Genomic DNA, 26,134 nt, shown 5'->3' with positions numbered 1-26,134 from the left:
ATCAGCCTGGCTAAAGAATGGACACAAAATATATTTTTTTATCAATAAAAACAGAAATTGTGCATTTAAAATGCACAGCTTACCTCAATAACATCAGTGATAGAAATAGTAGGTAATTATTACTAAAACTTCTCAATTAACAAAAACTGTAAGTCTTTAATCTTTTATTTTTTCCTTGTAACAGAAGGAAATGCCAAATGCACGTATCGCCAATCTCTGAACATCATAGCCTATTTTAACTCTGAATGCCGGTGAACTTTTATTTTAACAGATCTATTGCAAATCTCAACTCTTTCTCTCTGTGCTTCACAGGTGGCTTGTAACCAAGAAGAAAGCCAGCAACACAGTTTAGGCAAAATCTGCAGGGCATTTAATCTGATAGCTCTTTGACATAAATACCAGAAATAATATTTAACTGAAGAGGAACATTAATTTTTCATCACAACTTTCAACAAATTTAGCATTTTTTTCCAGCATTTTCATTACAACGGTCTCACTGTTATTCTGTACTCTGATTTTCTACTTTCTACATATTTTCAGCTTTAAAATTACATTCTCATTCTGTTCCTCCCATTGAAAGATCTTCCACATAAAGTTCAACATTTCACATCAGGGACATTTTAGACACATTTCTTAACCGGTATGCATCTACTTGGCTCACTGAATTCAGTATTTCCAGTCCAAGAATTGACAACACATGAAGCTGTACTGAAATGACAATCGCATGATACATGAGCTTTAACTTGCCCTGATGTAGACCCCGAAAACAAAGCAATTTAAATTAAGACAGTACAAGTAGAATAGGGTTTTTGAGTAGAATGCCACAGAAAAAAATCCAAATGGCTTACCTAGCTGGAAAAGAAAAGTCCAAACGCATGGTGCAACAAATGTTTATGAATAAATGCCAAAACCATGAATTATTGGAAACCATGAATTATGCACTGCCTTCATATATGATGGGTGCAATTAAAAATATATCAAACATTGCACTTACATTGATGGATAAAACAAATTCAATTCAATAAATTCTTGCATTTGGAGAAATCCGATTATCAATCCATTGATTAAAACTATCAAATTTGCAGCCTTGTATTTTCATAATGGAAAGTTTCCATATCCGGCAATACGAAAGCTACACCTGCAATATAAAATCTATTCATTTTGAATTGACTAGAAATTCGGTCTCGTTTCTAACCGTGGTTTAATATTAAAATTCATGTCCAGTAATAGTGCAAGGCAGCCAAGCGAATTCTCCTGCAATATTTCATAATTTTTCTAACTACAGCATTGCATAAGTTGCTTTATAGACATTTGTATTAGGCACCCCAACGATAACAGAGAGGTCCATAGTTATATCAGACTACTGTTAAAAAATAGAGAAAATGAAAGCTTCTGTCAGCCTGACAGATTCAACTTGAAAAATAATAGAATGTTTTGTTCATTATCAGCTTGTCAACTGGGCTTTTCACTGCTTTTATTTTAAGCAATCTCGTAAATGGTTTGAATATTTGTTACTGCAAAATAACCTTCAATATTAGAAACAGATCTGGATGGTATCTGCTCAAGGCAGGTGAACAAAGCCAATACAGTTAGGATTGTAAACAGAATGCAAAATACTACAGATGCTGGAAATCTGAAACAAAAACATAAGTCGCTGGGAACACTCAGCAGGTCAGGCAGCATATATGGAGAAAGGAAAGTGAGTCAACATTTTGGGTCCACGACCCTTCGTCAGAACTGGGGCATGTTGGGAGGGAGAGCCTTTTAAGGATTAACAGAAAGGGGGAAGACAGGGCAAGGAAGACAAAGGAGAAAATAGGATAGAGGAGACAGGGGATGATGGGTTAAAGAGGTGTCAAGCTGCAGGTTATTTAGAACTCTGCAGCTTGTGTACTGTCCCGCACCAGGCTTCGCGACCACATCACTCCCACCCTCGCTCGCCTCCATTGGCTCTCCACCCCCCAGAGGATCAAATTCAAGATCCTCATCCTCACCTACAAGGCCATTCACGGCCTTGCTCCCTCCTACCTCTCCGACCTACTATCCCCCTACTTACCTGTCCGTACTCTCCGTTCCTCTGGCTCCGGTCTGCTCCACATCCCCCGCCCCAACCGCCCTACCATCGGTGGCCGGGCCTTCAGCCTCTCAGCCCCGAGGCGCTGGAACTCCATCCCCCAGTGCCTTCGCCTTGCTTCCTCCCTTTCCTCCTTCAAGGCCGGTCTCAAGACCTTTCTCTTTGACCGTGCCTTCAGCTCCCCTCTCGACTCTCTACCTCCTCCTCGCTCCCTCCCTTCACCCTGACCATTTCCCCCCTGCTTGGGTCCTGACCCAACTGTCCAGCGCCTTGAGACGTCCTCCCGACGTGAAAGGCGCTCTATAAATGAAATCTTCTTGTTGTTGTTAATGATACAAAACAAAGGGAGGAATTGCAACAAAACAGGCAGACCAGAGAGGGAAAAGATGTGTCTGGAACCCAGATGCTGTGGTTATGGTCACAGAAGAGAGGGAAGGGGAAGGTGAGCTGTTATGGTCTGAAATTATTGAAATCAATATTGAGGCTGGAGGCCTGTAAGGTCCCTAGCAGATAAATGAGGTGCTCATCCTCAAGCTTGCGCTGTGGTCCATTGGAACAGCGTAAGATACCATGGATGGAGAGGTCAGAGTGTGAGTGGGAGGGAGAGTTGAAGTGGCAAGAAACCGAAAGCTCAGAATTGTGCTTGCGGACAGAAAGGAGGTGTTAGGCAAATCGGACACCCAATCTGCGTTTAGTCTCCCCAATGTAGATCACGATGTGGTCTCCTCTAAACATTGACTCACTTTCGTCTCTCCATAGATGCTGCCTGAGCTGCTGAGTGTTCCCAGCATCTTATGTTTTTGTTGCAGATTATTGTCCCTTGTTCCACACTTCACACTGGATAGGATTTCTATCCGTTATAATAATAATCCTTGCATTTGATATAGTGCTTTTCACGTCTTCTAGACGTCTCAAAGCACTTCACAGAATATACTCTAAAGTGAATCCAGTAACCGTCCTGGTCAAAGTGACAAATGACATTCTGTCCATCTGCAGCAGAGAGGCCAAGGAGGACGAGGAGGCAGAGGGAGCCCTGGTCGCAGATGGACAGAATGTCATTTGTCACTTTGACCAGAGCGGTAGGATTTGACATGGTCCAGCCAAATCTGCAGGTGGACAGTTAGGTTTGATTTAAGCCAGATGCGCTCAGTGCAATGCGCCTGGGCTTTAAGGGAGCGGAGGTGGCTTGTGTACCAAGGTGATTTGCGTGAGTAGGAGACAGTAGTGAGGGAATCGAGAGTGGAGGAGAGGGAGCTGTGGAGAAGGGAGACTGAGGAGGATAGGTCATTGTAGGAACGAGAGTGGAACAAGTTCAGATGACTCCAAGGCAGCCGAGAGGGAGGTGGGGTGGGAGATTTTTTTCCAGGGACGGTATGAGATGGAGGTGGGTTGGGTGGTGGTGGGGAGAGAGATTGAGGAGTTAAGGGTGATGAAGTGATGGTCTGAGATTGCTTCGTCGATGAAGGTGAGGTCCGAGACAGTGAGTGCCCGAGTGATCACCAGATCGAGGGGCTAGACCGTGGACGTCGGTGGCGGATTGGATGTCGAGTGAGAGACTGAGGGAGGATATAAGGGAGGAAAATTCAGCAGAGGTAGAGGAGGAGGGGATGAAGTGAAGGTTGAAATCGCCAGGCATGAGGAGGCGTTCAGAGCAAAGGGAGAGGGAAGATAGGAGGATGGAGATGTCAGGAATGAAGGTGGTGGAAGGCTTGGGGGGGGCGGTAGATAAAGAGAATTTTGAAGGAAAGATTGGAGGGGTGATCAGAGGGTAAAGTGCTCAAAGGAGGAGAAAGTTCCAGAAGCGTAAGGGGATAGGCCGAGCGGGGCATGGGAGATAAGAGCCACCCTGCCACCCGGCGGTTAGGTCGAGGGGTGCGATGGAAGGTGTAGCCGGGTGGTGTGACCTCAGTCAGGGGGAAGGTGTAGCCTCAGTCAGGGGGAAGTAGCCTGGAGTGATCCTGGTTTCAGTGAGGGCAAGGATGTCGATATGTTCGTCGACAATGAGGTCTTGAGTGGTGTGTGTTTTGTTGGAGAGGGAACGGGACGTTTTGTAGTCCGATGCGGAGGGGACAGTTGGTGGCGGAAAGTGGCGGGCATGGCGGGGGAGGAGGGGACTGATAGGGAGGGTAGGGATGTGGTAGGGAGAGGTTGGCCCCTGTGAATCGGGGACCGGTAAGCCTTGCAGCAAGAGTAGGGGACAGGGCAGTCAGAGTGGCTACTGTTAGACAACCAGCAGCGACTTCCATGGTGGGCCCGATGGAGGATTCGCAGCCTGGAGCAGAGGAAGGCATTGGGACGGTCGAGCAGGGATAGGAGTCGGCGAGGGCGGTAGGAGAGGAGGAGCAAGCGGGAGCAAGTGAGGGTAGAGGACAGGGGTGGGGACATTGTGGGGAAGCAGCTTGGGTCGGTGGCGGCAGCCATAACACACACGCCGAGACTAAAAGCAAGTGGCAGGGTGAGTGTGGGGGTGGGTGGGTGGTCAGTGACGCATGGTTAGCCACTGGTGAGACTTCACCTTTGAGTAATAAACCTACATTTATGTACATTAAAAGCAATCTGACATCCCTTAGTGCACATGCTTAATTAAAATCCTTCAGCCCAAAACAATCAGCTGTTTCACCAGAAAGCATCATCCATTACATCAATCTCCGTATTGAAGATTATGCATAGAAAGTTTTTTTTTTAAGTGCAGTTCTTTTAACTTATTTTGGAAAGACAAGTTTTGTAAATTTATAAGATTTTTAAAAAAAATACTCAAACTGCCTCTGTGCTCTTTTATAACAACATTTAATACAATACTCGATGTATTGTGCGCATAAACAAATGTTGATTTTTCGCTTTAGACCCGCAGCTGTTTAACTGATAAATCATTTTTTAGCAATTAGTTTCTTACTGTACAGCCAACCCTGCTTGATAAGCGTCAATTGCTTGGCAAGTTATCTTACGCAAAACCAATCTCTTTTTATCAGACAGTAGATCAACATGGTTAAAAGATAGCACTGCTTTGCATCAACTTAATTGCTCAAGAAAAGTGAAATAATTGTCCACCAGGTTTCAACCACAGAAATATGTCCCAAAATCAAATGCACATCCAAAACAAAGCAACACTAAAATATCCTATCCAAATCAATAAAACTGTAAGCCTTGCGTTGAAAAAGGAATAAATAGCATGGCTTCTGAGAATTAAAGTTGGTCAAAACGAAATAACATTTTTCCAATCATCATTACTGCCATTGTACAAGAATAATAATAAATATAATCCTCATTTTTGATATAGCACCTTATGAGGTCAAAATGTCTCAAAGGTCCTCCAGCATTTACTGTAGAGTAAACAAAACGCAAAATACTGCGGGAAATCTGAAACAAAATTTACTATAGAGTGCCTGATGGTGTATATTTCAGGCAAACGCAACAGCCAATTTGTAATGCCCCACAAACAGCCATGAAGAAGTGAATGACCAATTTTATCTGGAGGACTGTTAACCAAGATTCCAGATTGTAAAAAAAACTTCCTTGTCGTTTCGAACAGTTTTTGTTATATAAATTAGTCCAGTGTCCTTGCCTCAACCAACCTTCCTGGAAACATGTTCAAGTTGTTAATTGCCCGCTGAGTAAAGAATGATCAGAATACGACTTACTAGATTTGTTGAAACAGGNAAAAAAAGAAAGCAGCAATACTCTGAACAGAGATCTTTTGAAACCATATTTAAAATATTCTTTAAAGGTAAATGGTTTAATATACTGGTTAATTATTCCTCAAAGAAATGAGAGAGAAGTTTTAGGAAACAACATTAAATACTAATGTAACATAACCAAATCAATTTTTATTGTGTTCCTGCACTTGAATTAACTGCAGTCAAACATAAATAATTCCTCCCTCAGTTAGCAAATTTTCACGGTTTCTAAATTACCTCCATTAAAAAGCCAATACAAATGGCTTGCAGACATTACCAGAGTGTGTGTGTTTTTTTACAAAAGTTTAAAAATCTAAGACAGCCACAGACTTTACTTAAATGCAAGCAAAAGATACATTGCTAATGAATATTAAATTTAAAAAGAACAGCTTCAGGGAAATATCAGTCTCCAAAACTAATTTTTATTTTATGAGTAGTGCTAGATAAGACCACACAAATCTGTGGTGGTCCAAATACAGATCACTTAAAACTGTGGATCCAATACTGAATCCAAGCAAAAGCATTCAATACACACAGGAATACCTATTGTGTCATGTTTTCTTGAGATTACATCTAACAAATAACTCTGGTGTGACAGACTTCAATAAGAGTCCAGAATGTCTACAAAACCAAGTAGAATATTGTTCATATTCTTTTCCTGCCTGACTCATATGAAACTGAAACATTTCTGATAACTTGTCTGCAGAGTAACTTTCTTACCATTTCTAACTGGTCCAAATGCATATGTCTCTGATCATGAAAATAAAGGAAACAGTCTTGTACTGAGCTGAAAACAGGGCTAAAAGAAAAGTACACTCAACTAAAGTTCTTAAAAGCACGATCCCTAGGTTTTCTCTTTTGAACTGTGGACTATTTTTAAGCAGAGGCTGAACTCCATTCAAATCCAAAGATGTATGTTGATTGCCTGATTTTTAAGGTCATTTTGTACATAGCTACATCAAAGTACATAAGAATATAACATGAGAATTTGCTAGACGAAAGAAGATCAAGGTCCATCTAGTTTGCCTTCCACCGTCTTGGCTGTTGCTTGACATGTTGTGTCCCAAAATATGTACTGTATCCTGCGATATTACTTTCTAGCAGAAATCTAATTTGTTCTTGAAACAAACATTTTCTGCTTCCCCTATCTCTCTAGGGAGCCTGTTCCATAAGTTTACTACTCACTGTAGTAGTGTTTCCGCAGATTTGTTCTGTATCTACCCCCTTCAATCACAGCCATGTCCTCTGGTTCTACTGTTCATCACAAGATAGAACCTTTTATTGTGGTCTATATTCCCTTCAGAATCTTAAAGACCATAACCATATTACCTCAAAATCAAAAATGTTCAGTTAAAAACAAGCGAAGCTACTCAGATATTGCCCTAAACAATCTATCTACATACTGATCAACAAGAAAGAGTAGAATCTGCTATAACTTTCTTTTGCAATAAACGACCAGCAAGGGAACATTCTACAATCCAATTCACTCATCAGTGCTTAAATAGAAGTATTGTTCCCACATGAAACTGCTTGGAATGACTGCGTCTTTTGTTCAGTAAGGAACACTAAAGTTCTGCGTTGTATTAATAAAGTGCCATCGCCTTTCAACAGAAGATATGCACAGTAACAGGCAAAATTTCAACGCTGCAATTTCACACAGCATTGGGTTAATATGACTGACTTCTTGTAGCTGGGTTAAAAAGACTATTTAACTGTTTGGGTTTAGAATTTAAAGGGGAAGGTTGTGAGAAAGAAATGTCTTCAATACACTTTTTTTCTAAAATAACCATTAAAAAAACTTTCATTTCCTTTGATTCCAGGAAGCCTACCGTTACAAGAGGAAATCACTCGACATTATCTATATCCTCCATTTATATCCGATCACCTCCATGTAGTCAAGTTTAGTTCAGCACCCTTTCTCATCTAGGCCAGAAGAAGGTATAGACTAGAAATGTAAGCAATGAGCGAAAAACTTCAGCAAGTATATTGCTGTACACAGGAATGGGAATAAAAAGTGCACAACAGAGTCGCAATTCTTCACTGAAATGAAAGTGTCATACTGGGCAGTTGGGGGTACTCTATGGTCGGGTTTCACTGGGAAATCGTGGAGGGTGTCTTGTTTCTCGAAAATGGAACAGCTTGGTACAAATACCAGATCTCAATCGTAAAATAGTGCTCAATTCTTTGACACTGACACTCTTCAATATTAATTGGAACAGACAAAAACATTTACAGAAGCACTGTATATTGGCAGAAAAAGAAAAAAGGAAATAATTGCTTTTTTTTTATTTGTTAACTTGGGATCAAGAACTCTTATAAAATGAGAATGAATAAAAATGGCTTCCACTTTTGGAATAAATATTTAGGCACTACTTTTATGAAACATGGTTGGTGCAAATTGCCTGCTGTGTTTCCTACATAACATTCACTTCATTTTGTGAAATGCTCCATAAGCATTCTTTTACATAAAATGCTCTATATAAAATGAAACTTGTTCCTGTTGAATTCATGCTTCCATGATTATACGGATCAGGGATGTGTTTATTTGGAAGTTAATTGCATGGTAAAAGGCTTACTCAGTAATACTCAAAACAGTGCTGCAATAATGAGTCTCTACACAACAGCAACTTCTCCAGTAATTTATGATTTTAAGCACTGAACAATGCAAGCTCAAGTCCACAAACTAATCAATCAACTTGGACACACTTCCACTTAGATGAGCTGTGAGCTGATACACACATGTAACAGGCTCAGGTCATCAAAACATAAATCATTAATAATCTGTTGTAAGGAAACAAGGATGGCTGTTTCAAAGATTTTCTATTTTAAAGCCTTACAGTAAGCTTGACATAACCAGAGAATTTTTTTATGACAGTAAAGTATCTAAGTTTCTATGTTTGTACACAGCCTATTGGAGGGAATAATAATCCCTCCAAAAACCAAAAACAATAATAAATTGGTCATTTTCAATCCATGACTGTTTGTGGGACATTGCTGTGCGCAATTGGCTGCCGCGTTCGCCCACAAATATACAGTCAATTCACTTTACAGTGTGTTCTGTGAAGCGCTTTGGGACGTCCTCCCGACGTGAAAAGCGCTATATCAAATGCAAGGATTATTATTATTATTATTATTATATGCTTATTGCTCCAATGCAATACAGTGGGAATACTGCATTTTGTAAGACTAGTATTTTTGATAAGACATTAAACTGAGATCAAGTGGCCATTATTTGAAGAGAAAGAAATTTCTCCTAATGTACTGTACTCAATTTTGCCACCAAAACTTTGCTAGGATGACCATTATCACCCAACAGTACATTTAAACATGTCAAAATAATACAGAATAGGTTGCCTGGCTCTTTAGAATAACTAGCCTAAATGTGACATCAAATAAATCAAGTTACAGGTATTTAATGCTACGTTAGTTACTATTCAATTTAATGTAGATGTACAATATCTCTTTGGGGAGTTATTCTCATCAATTCACTAAATGCAGCAATTATTGTACGTTAAACTGTATACAGAGATTTGCTAGACTTAAAAACCCTCTAGATCTTAAAACAGCAAGATCAAAAACTTGCAGCCTGACTTACAGGCCACACTAATCAATACCCCCAATTCCTTAAAACTGCTCAAAACAGAATGTGATATAGCTCTATACAGGCTTTAATTTGTCTTGGGAAACTTTGAAAATTCAATTGTTTTATTTTATCTGATCATTGGGAGATATCAAAACAATACCATCACTGATGAATTGTGAATGTGACCCATTCTAGTCCAAATCCTCCGCAATAGAGAAACAGTTATGAAGCTGACATCAGATGAAAACCATGCTAATTAACTTGGTTCAAAACTTGGCAGAAATCAACTACATCATCTGCTCAATTACAAGTCATTCAGGACATGTCTACGGCATTGAAGTACAACTGAAGACAACAGACTATTGTTTATTGAGTCTATTCACTCATGATTTTTCTGGAAAGGAATATTCATTTTATTTTTGAAACAAGCTTTTCATTATTACATTGGCTGCATTTTAAAGTTTCAGGTCAGCTCAGGTTAAAATATTGTAACTAATAATGATACGCAGGTTTAGTCAAGCAAACAATAGTTTAGCAACAGTATACATCTTGAAACAGTATTGAGCAAAATGAAAGAAGAGACAGAATGAAGTATTAATGCACTAGATATTGTCAAGATCTATTTCCCCTCTTCCCCCATGCACAATCAAAGGAGTGGAAGGACACAATGTTGGGGCCATGATTCCTTCATTAGGAAGATTTTCTTAGGGACCATAGAATAAACATAAGAAGATAAGTGTTTGGCACAAGGGAAAGAAACCAAAAGGCATTGTTCCTCCAAACTCGTCTTGGGCACTTTCCCAACGGTAGTTTTGTGGGAAATGGTGATGGACAAATCCAGATATCACTTGCCATTCAAACGTGTGTGGAAGGTATGTCCATTAAACTAATACTTCATGAAGTGTAAAAAAATTCAGCAGTGCAAAAAATAAATATATAAATAAATATGGAAACAGAAACCATCACTGGAATAATTTGGATTCTACATCACACCGCTCACAAGTCTCTCAATATTTTAACTTAACTTGTTGAATTTGACCTCTTGATAAGGTATTAAATCCTAAGCAACTCTTAACTATGAATTCAGTGGACTGAGCAACAACACTTACAGTTACAGACTTCAATGTCATGCCGTGGTAGGTCCCCATGGTATCAATCTTGAAACCTTCCGTTTCTGCAAAGAAAAGTAATCATAGTTAAGAATGTCAAATAAAATGTAGTCATTTCTCACCATTCCTGCAGTTATCCAAAATTGGATAAATTATTTACCCAACAATTCACTGTATTAAAAAAAATAGTACCTCCATTCAACACTAACTAAAACTGCTAACATCTGAGGCTCAACATCTGCCACATATAAATGAAAAAGCACTTCTTCGTTGCATTCAAGAGTCAGGGTGGAGGGTGAGAAACATATGATTAGAATCGGCTCCTTTTCTATAATGCAGACACAGAATGAACCTGAATTATTATTGGAGGTAAACACGACTCGCAAAAGCTACGGCCTTGTGGCTTTGAGACCCCACTCCAAGTAGAGGACGCTACTTAATATAATAATAATCCTTGCATTTGATATAGCACTCTTCACGTCTTCTAGACGTCTCAAAGCCTTTCACAGAATGTACTGTGAAGTGAATTGACTGTATATTTGTGGGCGAAACACGGCAGCCAATTGTGCACAGCAATGCCCCATAAACAGTTGTGGATTGAAAATTAACAATTTATTATTGTTTTGTTTTGGAGGGATTATTATTAGGCGTGTGGAGTAAGGAAACTTGCCCAAGGTTTCGCCCTGCCTGGAATTGAACCCAGGTGTCTCGCTTGCAAAGCGAGTGCTCTAACCATTGAGCTACAGGACTCCAAAAAGGTAAGTTCTTATTGTTGTAGCATCAAGAAAGCATTAGATTCCAATTCAGAGACATCTGCAAAGCAGATCAATCAGTGCCACTGTTCAGGACACCCAATCTGGATAAAGAAACAAATTCCAGGATTAATAGGTAGGAGAAGGTAATCATTATTATACAATTAAAAAGTTTATTAGGCTTTTCTATAGAGCTATATTAAAACAACATTTCTAAGCATCCTTGCAAATCTTCCAAATCTGAAAATAGCAATTTAAGAAAACTGGACACAACTTAACACAATATACATAGGTAGCCCATCAACAAGCAGTTCCCATTTATGTGGTGCAGCCCATTTCAGACTGTGAGACTGGTCACACCACACATTAAAAAAGGAACTGTTGATAGAATAATCAATTTACTCAACGAATCCTTTCAATGTGATAAAGTTCCCAGCAAGTTGCTGTGAAACTCAAACAAATCTTCACGGTACATGAATTGCTTTTAAAAAAACATTGGTGACAACTGAAAATTTCAGACCGATAGTGCTCCCCCCACTGAGTATTTTCTATTAAAAATTTGATCCCAGTAATCCTTTCCACTTCCTTGGAAGGTTTAAATATTTCAGAACATATAAGCATTTAAAAAAGTTCAGCTTTTGGTTATTGAAAATAAATCAATTTGATACCATATCTACAATCCCACACAAACTCAAATCGTACAGAAGACCCAAGTCAAAGTACAATTTTAGTATTTGATTTTGATAAAAGTTTTCATGGGAATTGAACTTTGTGACAAAAATGTTTTCTTTAACAAAAAAGCATCCTCTATGTACTGGAGTTTGTGCGGCAATTTCTACGGATTTTTTTTAAATGGGTGAGCAAAAGTACTTTATACAGCAATGTTGTGCAACTCAATCTTCTTTAGTTCTAGCAAGTCAGTGTGTTGCAATTCTCCCACAAAATAGTTAAAGATAAGGGCCTATGGAATTGGGGGGAGCATATTAACGTGGATTCGGGGAATGGTTAACGGGTAGGAAACAAAGAGTAGGGATAAACGGGTCCTTTTCAGATTGGCGGGATGTGACTAGTGGAGTGCCACAAGGATCATTCCTTGGGCCTCAGCTATTTATTATCTACATCAACGATCTAGATGAGGACATCGAAGTTAATATATCTAAATTTGCGGATGACACAAAACTAGGAGGAAGTGTCAACACAGAGGATGACATTAAAAAACTGCAGCGAGACATGGATAGGTTAGGTGATTGGGCAGACAGGTGGCAGATGAAGTATAATGTAGGGAAGTGATAGTCATCCACCTAGGTAGCAAAAACAGTAGAGCGGGTTACTTTTAGAAGGGGAGAGATTGGAATGTGTTAGCGTCCAGAGGGGCTTGGGTGTCCTTGTACACCAATCACAGAAAGTTAGTCTGCAGGTACAAGCAATTAGGAAGGCAAAGGGTATGTTAGGATTCATTATGAAAGGATTAGAGTATAAGGGTAGGGAAGTCTTGCTGCAACTGTATAGGACCCTCGTGAGACCACACTTGGAATACTGTGTACAGTTTTGGTCTCCTTATTCAATGAAGGATGTACTTGCCTTGGAGGTGGTGCAGCGTCGATTTACTATGTTAGTACCAGGGATGAAGGGGATGAGTTATGAGGATAGGCTGACCAAATTGGGCCTATATTCTCTAGAATATAGAAGAATTAGAGGGAATCTTATATAAATCGATAAGATCATCAAAGGGCATGATAGTGGGAGATTGTTTCCCCTGGTTGGAGAAACTAAAACCAGGGGTCACAACCTTAAAATCAGAGGCCAGCCCTTTCGCACTAAGCTGAGGAAGAACGTCTTCACTCAAAGGGTGGTGAATGTATGGAACTCGCTACCCCAAAGGGCTGTTGACGCTCAGTCCTTGAACATATTCAAGACTGAGATAAATAGATTTGTTATTGCAAAAGGTATTAAGGGATATGGGAATAAGGCAGGGTTAGATTATTAGCTGGAGTTAGATTAGAAGATCAGCCATGATTGAATGGCGGGGCAGGTTTGAAGGGTGGATGGCCTACTCCTGCTCCTACACGTTATGTTAAGTTACACACTTTTCAGGAGAACCTGTGAAAAACTGAGACTTCGATGACATGATAAGGCGACATATTAAATGCATGGATTATCATCAATTGCAAGGACTATTTCAGGAGTCCAGTCAAATTTAAGTTATAAATCACCATTAGAAATCGCCAGCAATTCAAACATACAGCAGTTAAATCAATTTTGATATCGGGGAGCAGCATTACAAGTTAGGAGTTGATTAATACGAGTAGTGCAAAGATTTAAGCTGTTTTGATAGGAAACTGAATGGTTAAGCGATTGTATGATTTTGAAAGATAAGATTTATGTGATTTCTACGTTTATGTATTTTATTTGTCAAGGTTAACACTAGTGTATTGAAAAATCTATTCTGAGGTTCCTGACAAAGTAACTTCATTACTTCAATTAGTTTTCCAACATAAGGAGAGTAAAGGTAGCCTAGAATTTCCCAGAAATCTTGAGCTAGCTTTTCTTAAAAACTAAAATACTTATTTTATAAAAAAAAGTGAAATTCATAAATCAGGAAGTGGAGCCCCTATAAGAAAAACCCTGAAGGCGACAGATGTTTTTCTGTGGCCACGTTTTATGGATGAAGAACAAAACCATCATAACAGTAGTTCCACTTGAAGTTGTATATAACCAAGCTGAAAACCAACCTCTTCAAAATGTGCATTTTATTACAACAGATGAAGCCCCTTCATGCTGAGCATCCTAAAATTAATTGAATATGTCAAATGTAGTTCTCCCAGTCCTGTTGTTTATGAAAAGAAGTTCTGCTGGATGATTATAATCAAGAATAATTTTAACACTTAAATAAGCAGTCCTTGTAGGGCAATTCCTGGTTGTGAAGCTTAGAAGTGAACTTATTTTCATTGTAGAATTGACAAAACTGATTTAAGGTACAATGTCTCAAACCAAATAATACAGTAAAAAAATCACATAATCGCATCAGTCAGGATCATAGCATTTAATATGACTTAAAGTCCGAGTTACAGACAAATTGTAGAAGTCATATAAAATGTGATTTAATCAATAATCTACACTCCGCAAGCATAATGGAATGTTGCTGATAAGTGCACATGCAGTGATAGGTCAAGACTACATTTCCTGCAATTCAATGTGTCTTGACCAGCCACTGCACACACACTTACCAGCAAGCATTGGAAATGCATAGAATCACAGGAAATGAAGTTCTTCTGCACATGTGGCAACAGATCAAGACTACATTTTCCGAGATTCAATGCAATCACCGGTTAGTGCGCATGCTTCGACAGGTCAGGACTGGAACTGAACTGCCAAGATTGTAACAGCAGACCAATCAAAGGCTGTTGGCTGAGGATAATGGTATTGGAGAAAGAGCCCAACCAAAAAAAGGAAGCCACTACAAGCCTGCATCCTTATTCTAAACCTGCTTATTGCCAACCTACAGTAAAGAAAGTGATTAAAAAAAGTGTAAGCATTGACAACAGCCCAGAATGCTACATCAATGATGAGAGAAAAATTAAGCGTGGCTGATAAAGCTGCCTTATATACACAAACGAAAAGATGGTTCTGCATGTTTCTATGAACTGTACCAAGAGTCTTCCATGAATCAAGTCCCTCAATAATACAAATATAATTTTATAAACATAGCAATCTATCACATTGCTGATTTTTAAACAGAAACTGGAATTATTTTATCACAGAGATATCTTGTAATGATATGGCAAATTTGTTTTGACCATTCTTCAAAGAACTAGACTACACAAAACTACAGTTGATTCCTTGAAATAACTGACTATTTCAATGGGCCATTTATCTTTATGAATTATAAGTGTGCCTGCATTGGAGAAGTCAAATCTATAGCATACTTTGCAATGCAGCTGTTATAAATGCAAGATAAATAAGCATTGATACACTAACCAAATTTAAACTTGTTATGATTAGTTCATAACTGTCACTTTGAAAACACTTAAGGAAAAAAGCCTTTTTTGAAACAATTTGTTTTAGAGTACAATATGCATGAATAATAAATTTAAAACTTCCAATTGCTGCTGCTCACAAGCAGTCTTTAGATGATACAATGACTGATACTGAACCTCATTTATCTTTTCTTAAAATAAATTATGTACAGAAGATATTGTCCATTTCAGATGCTGTACCACACATGACCATGTTAAATCAAATTATCTTCTCCCTCTCAATCACATATTTAACATTTTGAGTTAAGATTCACAGATCTGTGACCAGAGGAGACGGCATCAAAGCCCAAGCAAATCAGCGGTAGCCATGGAATGACAAAAATAGCTCCAAGCATTACAAAGTTGGAAAGTAGATTTGTATAGAGGCAAAAATTCTTTCAAAAAAGATACATTTAATTTGGGCATTCTAAGGAAGATGTACCAATAATGCTTAAGATCTATATCTTCGGGTTACGTAATGAACCAATCATCCTGATATTACCTGTTTAATAAGGCTTGTTAACAACAACAACGTTAAAACATCTAGAATGGTCCAGAGTGCAGATGTTCAAATAATCTCAAGAAGAAACTTGTGTATATTGCACTTAGGTAGCCCCACACTGAAACACCAGAGTATTACTGTCAAAACAATGACAAGACTGGGAGGTACATCAGCAATACTTTGCCACTTTCTAAAACAATGAGGAAAGCAGATCTAAATGTCTAGATCTTTTTACCATTCCACCCTGCCCCCCACCCAGCCAGAAGGTATTGACTCACACTGGGGTATGGTTCGGTTCCACAGATATATAAACTCTCCAGTATCTTTTCTAAGCCTCTATGCTTCATGTGGGAGGTTAGACAGTGACAGTAGGCAGGCTGATCAACCATGGAGACTGTTGAGTCTGATCCCGTTGTCATGTCAGGTTCACATATATGCACTTTGCAGTAGGGGATCACCTCAGAGTGAATAAGAACAGGAACCCTAGTTGATTTTCCCTTTGCCAAGGAACTTGAAAGTCAACTAAAACTCCCCACTGCCCTGGCTGTGATCAGGGAGCTCAGGAGACTGGGGAAAATCAATCCATGGGGTATCTAGTTCTGCTGTACGTAATGCCATAAGTAACTGAGTCATTGAGAGACTTAATTTACACATTTTTATGAAGCGATGAATTTAAAACATACTTTTTGTGGCAATTACCATACATAAAGTGAATTCTCTGGATTATTTCAGTATTCTTATTGCATTCAGTCTGCTGTCTACAGTGCTATCAACTGAAGTGAAACACCTTACTGATTCAATGAAAGTAGTACCAGAAGGAAAGAAAACCAAACAGTTGCAATACAAATCATCTGATCTTACAACAGACACTACTCAATAATAATCCTTACATTTGCTATAGCATTTTTCACGTCTTCTAGATGTCTCCAAGCTTTTCCCAGAATAGACTGTAAAGTGAATTGACTGTATATGTGTGGACGAAACGCGGCAGCCAAGTGCGCATAGCAGTGTCCAACAAAAAGTCTTTAAAGAATCAGTTCTGCTGAAACTAGGTAAAATAATGAATGCATATTCGGTTACAACTTAACTTGCAGCAGCATTTTAATTACTACAGTTCTCAAAAGTACTGTAGTAATTATTGCCAAGACTTTAGTTAATTCAGTTGTCTGAGATCTAATTTCATGAGACTCCGTATAGTTCAACTAACCATAGACAAATACTACAGTACAAAATTGTCTCGACAGGTTGTAACATTGTCCTCCAGCATACAGAAATTTTCCGTTGACATTTATACAATGTTAAAAATAAAATGACTGCAGCTGTCCAGCTGAACAAGACAGAAAATATCAAACCTTAGAGGCAATACAAGTGACCTTGAGGGAGCAATAGCATCAACTTTGTTACAAAGATTGTGACAAAAAATCATTTCCGATAGTGAGAAGATTAAAGGGGCACAGGCCTCAATGGAAAAGTGTGTTACATATTTTCTAAAAATCCAATCGATGGAGCGACAATCAAAACCATAATTGCATCCCTTGTGTTTGACATCATGACAGACTTACTTCTCTCCCAACATAGAGATTGTGAAACACTTTTTAATTAAGACAATGGGTTCTAAAATTCTAAGTGAATTGACAGTATATTTGTGGGCGAACGCGGCAGCCAATTGCGCACAGCAATGCCCCACAAACAGTTGTGGATTGAAAATTAACAATTTATTATTGTTTTGTTTTGGAGGGATTATTATTAGGCGTGTGGAGTAAGGAAACTTGCCCAAGGTTTCGCCCTGCCTGGAATTGAACCCAGGTGTCTCGCTTGCAAAGCGAGTGCTCTAACCATTGAGCTACAGGACTCCAAAAAGGTAAGTTCTTATTGTTGTAGCATCAAGAAAGCATTAGATTCCAATTCAGAGACATCTGCAAAGCAGATCAATCAGTGCCACTGTTCAGGACACCCAATCTGGATAAAGAAACAAATTCCAGGATTAATAGGTAGGAGAAGGTAATCATTATTATACAATTAAAAAGTTTATTAGGCTTTTCTATAGAGCTATATTAAAACAATATTTCTAAGCATCCTTGCAAATCTTCCAAATCTGAAAATAGCAATTTAATAAAACTGGACACAACTTAACACAATATACATAGGTAGCCCATCAACAAGCAGTTCCCATTTATGTGGTGCAGCCCATTTCAGACTGTGAGACTGGTCACACCACACATTAAAAAAGGAACTGTTGATAGAATAATCAATTTACTCAACGAATCCTGTCAATGTGATAAAGTTCCCAGCAAGTTGCTGTGAAACTCAAACAAATCTTCAAGATAGGTGAATTTTTTTAAAAAAAACATGTGCGCAACTGAAAATTTCAGATTGAAAGTGCTCCCCCCACTGAGTATTTTCTATTAAAAATTCAACCCCACAAAAAAAAGTGAAATTCATAAATCAGGAAGTGGAGCCCCTAAACCAAGAAATTATACAGAAAAATGGAAGTTCCAGTCAGTCAAAAGCTCAAACAGTTCTTCTGAGAGACATTAGAATTAGGTTGTTTTGATAAGCGGCTACTATCAATGTAATGAAGGCAAGGCCCTCAAACCTTATCTTGGAAAAGTTACACCTAGATGATTTCCTGGAAAGAGAATGAAGTCAGCAATATAGTAAGAATGCAAATAGGTCAGGTTAAAAGTTACAACAGCTTGTTGATACTAATTAATAACCTTTGTCCTGTTCCCAAATACGGTATGCTTCAACCTGTCTTGTACCCTTTTCAAATATTCAAACAAAGGGTTTCAAGAGAGAAAGAAAAATAAATTATCTTGGTTAGCACTTGATGTAACCACATCCATAGAGTCCTGTTGTAAGGTGCCGCCTTTGAGTTTATTTTGGGCCCAGCCTATATTGGAGACACAAAACACTAAAGTCCCTTTGACTTCATGAAGGAGGAAACCCCAGCAATGTTTCCTGTGCATAGAGTGTAGGAAGTGACATCAACAGTGGTTTGATGACCCAGAAGTTGGCCACTTTTTTCACACTTTATTTTAACGTGAGGAGACATTGGATCCAGACCACCACATTATACCCTGCATATTGATTTATTATTCTTACACATCATTCAAAAGGCCTGTGTCAAGTGTTAAAACCCCGGAGATAATCTTGTTGTACCAAACAGCATTCAACAAGTTGGTTAATTACATGGTTAAGGAGTCCTGTAGCTCAGTGGTTAGAGCACTTGCCTAACAATCGAGAGACCTGGGTTTGATTCCCGGCAAGGCAAAACCTTGGGCAAATTTCCTTACTCCACACACCTGATAATAATCCCTCAAGAAAAAAAACAATAATAAAACTGGTCACTTCAATCCACGACTGTTTGTGGGACACTGATGTGCGCAATCAGCTGCCACATTTCACCCATAAATATACAGTCAATTCACTTCAGTTTATTCTGTGAAGCGCTTTGAGGCGTCTAGAAGACTTGAAAAGCGCTATATCAAATGCAAGGATTATATTAAGTATTTGCTGAAAAAAGGTTTTCTTCCTATAGAAACCTGCTCATTATGTCCCAGTAGAAAACTTCACATGTAAAAATCTAATAGAAAATGTTTTAAGTATGATCAGCAAGCCTATTTCCTTAGTGTCCTTTCATATACATAATAATATATATCCCATATCGGTTATTCTTTCCTAACTCTTGGAGTACAGATAACATAGTCCATATAAATTGTCAGCTTTGAAACATGGATGTTCCTGAAAACAAAATAAGTTTTCCACTCGAATGGCCAATGTATCTTCAATGAAGATTAATGCATGCAGAGTAACTTCTTCAAAGTAACCAAAACCTATTGTCACCTAATCGATCAAGTTTCTGGTATTTAAATGTGCAGCACGAAACTAATCAAAAAGCCATTCATATGCATGATCAAAACTTTCATTTCTAAAAAAATTCTAATCGCTTGATCATTATAATTTTATTTTAAGCAATAATTGCAGTGTTGATTTTATGTGTCCTAAGTTAATTGTACAACCTAGTTCCTTATGGCGTCCATAGTATAAAACTACTCACACCTCACTAATTTCTGATCTTACTCACAATATGGTTGGCATGGGTGTGACATATCCTATTATGCGTTTCATCCTGTTCTTTGAAAATTACAGATTTCATTATCCTGCAGTTGCTGCCTGGAAACGCAACATTATTAATTGATTCAATCTATGCAATTAGCATGCTGCTGAGTTTTGAATAATATTTGCTTGTCTGAACCTTTCAAAAATGAAAATGAGTCATTCTGAACTGAAACACAAAATGGTGCGAGTTATCGGTCTGCAGGCGAAAAGAACAAAAGCAACTGGTCAGCTTTGCAGAGATAACAAATTCTATGGCTGGAAAACCTCCAATCTTAAAGAATGCTACTGCTTTCTCATAAGATTTGATTCAAAATTTCTCATTTTTCTTTCAAGTGGTCTGGGACGCTACCCTGTGTGAGGACCACTATATAAATGCAAGTTGGTATTATAAACTCATTCTAGTAAACCTCTAGCAGCTCTCCAGTGTAAATTTACCACTTTGGGATAAACTGGAATAAATACTTGCGTACCTCAATCCTGCAGTTATTATGTTTGCATAGACACAAATACATTGTAGACCAATCCCAACAGAATGAATTGCTATTGATATCTCCATTATTGTAGATTGCAACTACCAGGATGGTAGAAGGCAAACTAGATGGATCTTGGTCTTTTTTCATCTAGCAATTCTTAGGTTCCATACAGTTGTATACATGAAGAGAAGGGTACAGGAGAGGGGAATACATTTCCATGCTACATAATTGTGTAACTATGCATAGGTCTTGGCTCAGAGTTAAACTGAAGTCAAGTAAAACTCAGTGAGGGTTATCAGATCAGAATTTGTGACAGCAGGAAACAAAAATCCCACTGAGGTAGAACATCCAGTTTAGCAAAAAGGAAACGGGGAGAGGCGCTGGGGGCGACCAGATAACCCTGTGAAAGGTAATATTATGAAGAAGCTCATTAGACCTTACTCCACTTGGACATGTGCGTTTACATCCTAAATTAAATAAGTTAAAATGTTAACTTTCCAACAATTGCCTTAAAAGTAAGATTTTTCTTTCAAAATTTACAATGCATTGTCCTATTACACCATGTTGTTACATTTATTGCAGCAAGGATAAGCAATGTGAGAAGCCAACCCTAGAACCAACCCTGGACAAAGAAAGTGCCAGCAGATAGAACTACTCATGAAATGCAACAACGATTTATCTCATTTTCCACATTAATAAAAAAAAACAGAAAACAATTTTTCTATAAAACTGTCGCGCATGGCTAGATTCTGTCAGACCAGTTTTAAAAGGGACTCATTAAACCTTTTTTAATATACATTTCATTAACTGCACGATTCATCACAAATAGTAAGATCAGTTTTTCTTGTCAATTTGCGTATTAGATACAATTATGAATATAAATTACATTGGATAACATTTGTCTGCCAGGTCAAGCATGATTAAGATTCTCAAAGCTTCTCTACACAATGCCATATAGTTTCATCTGTAAAACGGTAAATGAACTGGTGAATACTAAAGCTCTTTCTTTTCTATTTGTAACCCATTAGTGTATCTATTTAAAATTAACATTTATTTGTTGCTTCAAAGATACTCAAATAATGGTCCTTCAGCAATGGGTTCCTCATTGATGTTCAGTGATGCAAATGATTACAAAAGGTTCCTGATTGACTGTTCTATGTGGTTTTAATTTAATCATCTTTATTTGTTCTTCTGGCTCCATGTGCAAGGGATATTTGGAGAGAATAAAAGCAAGCATATTTACCTTCTTTCTTAGCAAATCTTTCTTGATCATATCTGTTATATGCCGCTGGCACAGGCTGCTTGCTTCGTAATGCTGGATCCTACAAAGAACATTATGTTTTTAACACTGACGTTTCTTGATTTGTTAATCAGAGACAAGAATCTTTCTCGATTACATGAGCTTATGATTAAATAGTGCCGAGTCACTCAGAAAATACAGAACCACTTGTAATAAAGTTTGCATATTCATCCAAACTGCTTCCTGCAAGCCAACCTGATTATAAAATGCCTCAATATAGCCTCCACTATAGGTGTTCTGTGTTCCCACAACTGGAAGTACAGTACGCTTCTGGGTTCATCCCGATTTTAGAGTGCAGATGCAGAAGGCACCTGGCAACTAGCAATGCCCTGGCAAATACAGAAATCCTCATGAGAGCATTCGTTAACTTCCTGTGCACTGTGCAAACAGACACATGAAAGTGCTGACATGTGCCCATTTTTATAGCAGGACCACTTATAACACTGCATCTGATTTAATGGATCCAAACATTGGAATGGAAGGCAGGTGGACTTTATTAACGTTTATTCCCCCATCTCTCCAATTTTCTTCCATCCTCTCCTCAAAGGGCCAATGCATGCTTGAAGATTCCACGTGTGTCCTTTGGTATCTCACCAAGGGATCATTTGTCACGTTTCAATCAATGAGAAAGCAGAGTCAGCAAGATGCAAAGGCCAAGGGATTTAATTAAGTTAACAAACCTGCTTTTGAATAAAGGACTATACTCATTTAAGCCGATGAAAACTAGCTTTGCCAGCTCAATCTTACATGAATCATTGAATTGGAACCAGAAATATCCCAGGTAACATTTTAATGCACAGATTTCTTTTTCTTCGTCTGAATTACAGCCATTTAAGGATAGAAAATTAAGCAAGATATATCACCAGGGAAAATTGTAATAACAATTATGATTACTACTGTAGGCACATTTAGTATCTGTACATTGTATGCATTTATAATTGATCAGTATGGTGAAGGTTTATTCATGGTTCTTACCGGCTGTACCACATTTGGTGGAGGTCTCTGTTCTGGGGCCCGTCCTTCTTCCCTGGCTTTTACAGATTGTAATATTGCAAAAATGTTCTTTGAAAAATTCTAAGGAAGAAGAATATGAAATTTATAAGCAGCAGCTTGTGAACATTTCTAAAATATACAACCAATTGCAGTACAGTTTTCTATTTATAAACTAATATGACTCATACCCAATTCTTGCCAATTGACAAAAAGAATACTTTAGCCCCTGCGATAGCATTTCTTGGTAATAAATACATGCATTTGATATCATTCCTTGCACATCAGGAGGATGTTTCAAATCGCTTCACAGATTTCTCTGTAAAGGTAGTGACTATTTTTTGTAGATGAATGCAACAACCCATTTTCACACAGCGATGTTCCACAATCAGCCATGAAGTGACTGACCAACTATCTGGGACATGGTTGGCCAGGACACTGGGGGGAAAAAGGCCTTCTTTTTCAAATAGTAAATGGGATCTTTAATGTCCACCTAAACATGCAGAAGGGACCTCGGTTTAACATCTCATCCAAAGGATAAACCTCCAACTGGCTAGTTTTATATTTTCGACTGAATTCAAATTCCTGACATCCTGTAAATGTAATTTTGTACATGAACACCTGCTTTTGGTATATCTAGACCAGGAAAGGGCATTGGCCAGGACACTAGAAAAACACCCTACTCTTCTCCAAATGGTCCCATGAGATCATTATGGTCAACAGAACCATTTTAAAAGTCGGTCAGTATTTCGATTTAACATCTCATCTGGGAACTCCAAGAATGCGTTAAGCATCAGTTAATGGGCTCAAGTCCCTGGTGTTGACACTGAACAAAACTGCTATTTAATAATATAATAATAATCCTTGCATCTGTGACAGATCTTTTTACTTCGGGACTAAATAGGCGAAACAAGTCACAAGGATTTACCAGTCCAATACATTTCTATGTGCAACAGATTTGAACTCCAAAAAGATAATAAATTCTTTTGTTTAGCATTTGGCATTGGAAATATCACTGTGACACAGCTTTACGTTAAAAACGCATTATGCTGTAAAGTAAACCATCACAGGGTGACGCTGTGCACAATCCAAGTAAACAAGAATCTAGGAGATAATAAACCGAGAAACCACAATGACAAAAAAAGTTTGGCAGCAAGGTGGAGAAAAAAGGCAGAATTACATGAATGAACAGGGGGGGGGGGGGGAATTGCACCCAATAGTGACCAAGCTTCTGCCTCAAATGGAAACAAACATCAGACCAAAAAAAACTTCTGTAAAAGATCCCTAATCTGTTGTTATAACAGACAAGTTTGAATGATACGAAAGGTATCAGATATGAAACTGAGTGAGTGATGTATATGTGGCCTTTCTCACAAATGGAACGCAGGGTTTAATTTATATCAAACAAGTGGAAGATTTGCATGGATAATTAGAAAGTGAATACAAGTTGAATTGTGATCCTTTATTTCTATGCAGCACAAAAACTTGTCAAAAGATTTGTAAAGTACATCAAAACATGGTGCTCGGAACTTCAGGTATTATTTGTTCAAGCTGTCATGAATGCTACTCAGGAGGACTTAACTCTAGTTGAACAATTCTGTGCAATTATTTTAATGGGGATTTGTAAGTTTTCTGATGTTTGATGAGTGAGTCGTCTTATGGGTAAGTTGTGTAATGTCTGAATGTAATTTTTAATTATTTCGATTTCTACTCGTCACCTCAGAATACTCAGGGCAATCAGTTCTTACATTGAGTTTACAGACATTTAAATTTTAAATGTTTGAAGGCTCAAGTTAACAGCAGTTCAAATTGGTTTGTTTCTCATATGGAGTAGTCTTCCTAAAGCTGATACACTTTTTGAGGGCATCTGTAAATACCCTAAAAAAAAATAATAAATTCATAATTTCAATCCACAACTGTTTGTGGGACATTGCTGTGCGCAATTGGCTGCCGCATTTCACCCACAAATACAGTCAATTCACTTTACACTCTAATCTGTGAAGCGCTTTGAGATGTCTAGAAGACATGAAAAGCGCTATATCAAATGCAAGGATTATTATTATTACTTTGTTATATGGTTATATTATGAATCAGCTTCCCAATAAGATACTGTGAGGACAGACATCAACTGTATATTTAAAGATTAACACTTATACTAAATACAAATGTTAAGCCTGTGATATTTTATATGCAGCCTCAACATTTCAGTTCAGATAATTTGAACTATTTTATACTCTAATTGAGGTCACGTGTAACTATTAGATTTAGTCTGAATAGTCAGGTAACGTTGGTGTTATTCACACCCTCCTTGTGCCCAGCCTGAATTATTCCAATACTTGCCAGACTCCTCAGCTCCTCCCTACACCAGTTGCAAATCTCTGAAACCATCCAAATCTCTGCAGCCCATGTCCAATAATTTAGTGTTCTACTGCAGATAACAATTTAATGAAAATTATATTGCAGCATTCAAAAGTGAATGACCAACTTTATCCAGGGAATTGTTGGCCAAGACACAGCAAGAAACTCCCTTCACTTTTCAAGCAGTGTCATTATGATGAGCAATAAAAACTGGACTTGATAAGGTCACCCAAATCCCCAAATGAAAAAATAAATCTGCACACAAAATGTACAAAGTTTTGAAGAGGTCAGAGCTCACACTTCATTGGAAATATATACTTGTAGAGTTGTAATCTACAAGTGCACAACAGCACAACAAAGACAAAGACACATACAACTCAAAGGAAACAATATTTAGCAATAAATATTTTTTAGTTTACACTTCTACCCCGACAGTTACATCTCTGATTTTGCCCTACTCTCAACTACTGTTCAGGCCTGAATACAAAGGAAAAAAATCTATTCATACAGTTTAAAACGTGCCACCAATTGTCACCTTACTTCCCTTTACAATTTATTTCCTACAGCAATCAATGTACTTTCCTCGCAGATGAGTGATACAATCAGTGGCAGATAGATGCCAGTCTGGAACAAATGTAGCTTGTACTACATACCTTAAAGCTTTTACACTATATACATAGAAACACAAAAATATAAAATTGTTTTTTCTGAAGACGCCAAATCAATTACATGAAACATTTTCCCCATAGTTAAAATAGACTATTGGTGCAATATCCATTGACATGGAAAACCATCAATACTTTGCCAGTTAATAATCGCATGATGTAGAAGACACAGCCTTCTAATTGCATTCTTCAGATCAGCCACTGAAAACGAACATAGTATATTTGGTGCTGTACTCTCGCTTTCTATTATGCTGCTAACTGGTCTTTACCCAATTCAGTCTTTGGACAGTTAATTAAAAATTCCAGGCCACAAACATCGCTAAGAAGCTGGGAGTTGAAGCATAGTCAGCCAGCTTTTCCACACAGAACGGTCATGTTGTCTTTCCTGACACTTACCATCAGGTGAAATTTTGGACATGTTCAGTGGTGCTGACTAATATAAACAGATTTCAATCCCATAGACATTAACAGATAGTTGGAAGTATTGCCCGTCAACTCAAGATGTATACAACCTGG

The 26,134-nt window shown here is 38.1% G+C and overlaps 1 protein-coding gene across 1 annotated transcript in view; it reads right to left on the bottom strand.

Moving 5' to 3' along the window:
- cdc73 (cell division cycle 73, Paf1/RNA polymerase II complex component, homolog (S. cerevisiae)) overlaps positions 1-26,134 on the bottom strand; it is a 111,308-nt gene that overhangs the window by 71,077 nt on the left and 14,097 nt on the right. The window contains exons 8-10 of the mRNA XM_007895671.2: positions 22,581-22,679; positions 21,549-21,627; positions 10,441-10,505 (exon numbers count right to left, since the gene is read on the bottom strand). Of these exons, the coding sequence (XP_007893862.1) occupies positions 10,441-10,505; positions 21,549-21,627; positions 22,581-22,679 (243 nt within the window). The remainder of the gene's footprint in view (positions 1-10,440; positions 10,506-21,548; positions 21,628-22,580; positions 22,680-26,134) is intronic.

This window comes from Callorhinchus milii, unplaced genomic scaffold, assembly GCF_018977255.1.
Source record: "Callorhinchus milii isolate IMCB2004 unplaced genomic scaffold, IMCB_Cmil_1.0 Scaffold5, whole genome shotgun sequence".
In the NCBI taxonomy this organism is placed as follows: domain Eukaryota; kingdom Metazoa; phylum Chordata; class Chondrichthyes; order Chimaeriformes; family Callorhinchidae; genus Callorhinchus; species Callorhinchus milii.
This window is presented reverse-complemented; position numbering and strand designations above follow the sequence as displayed.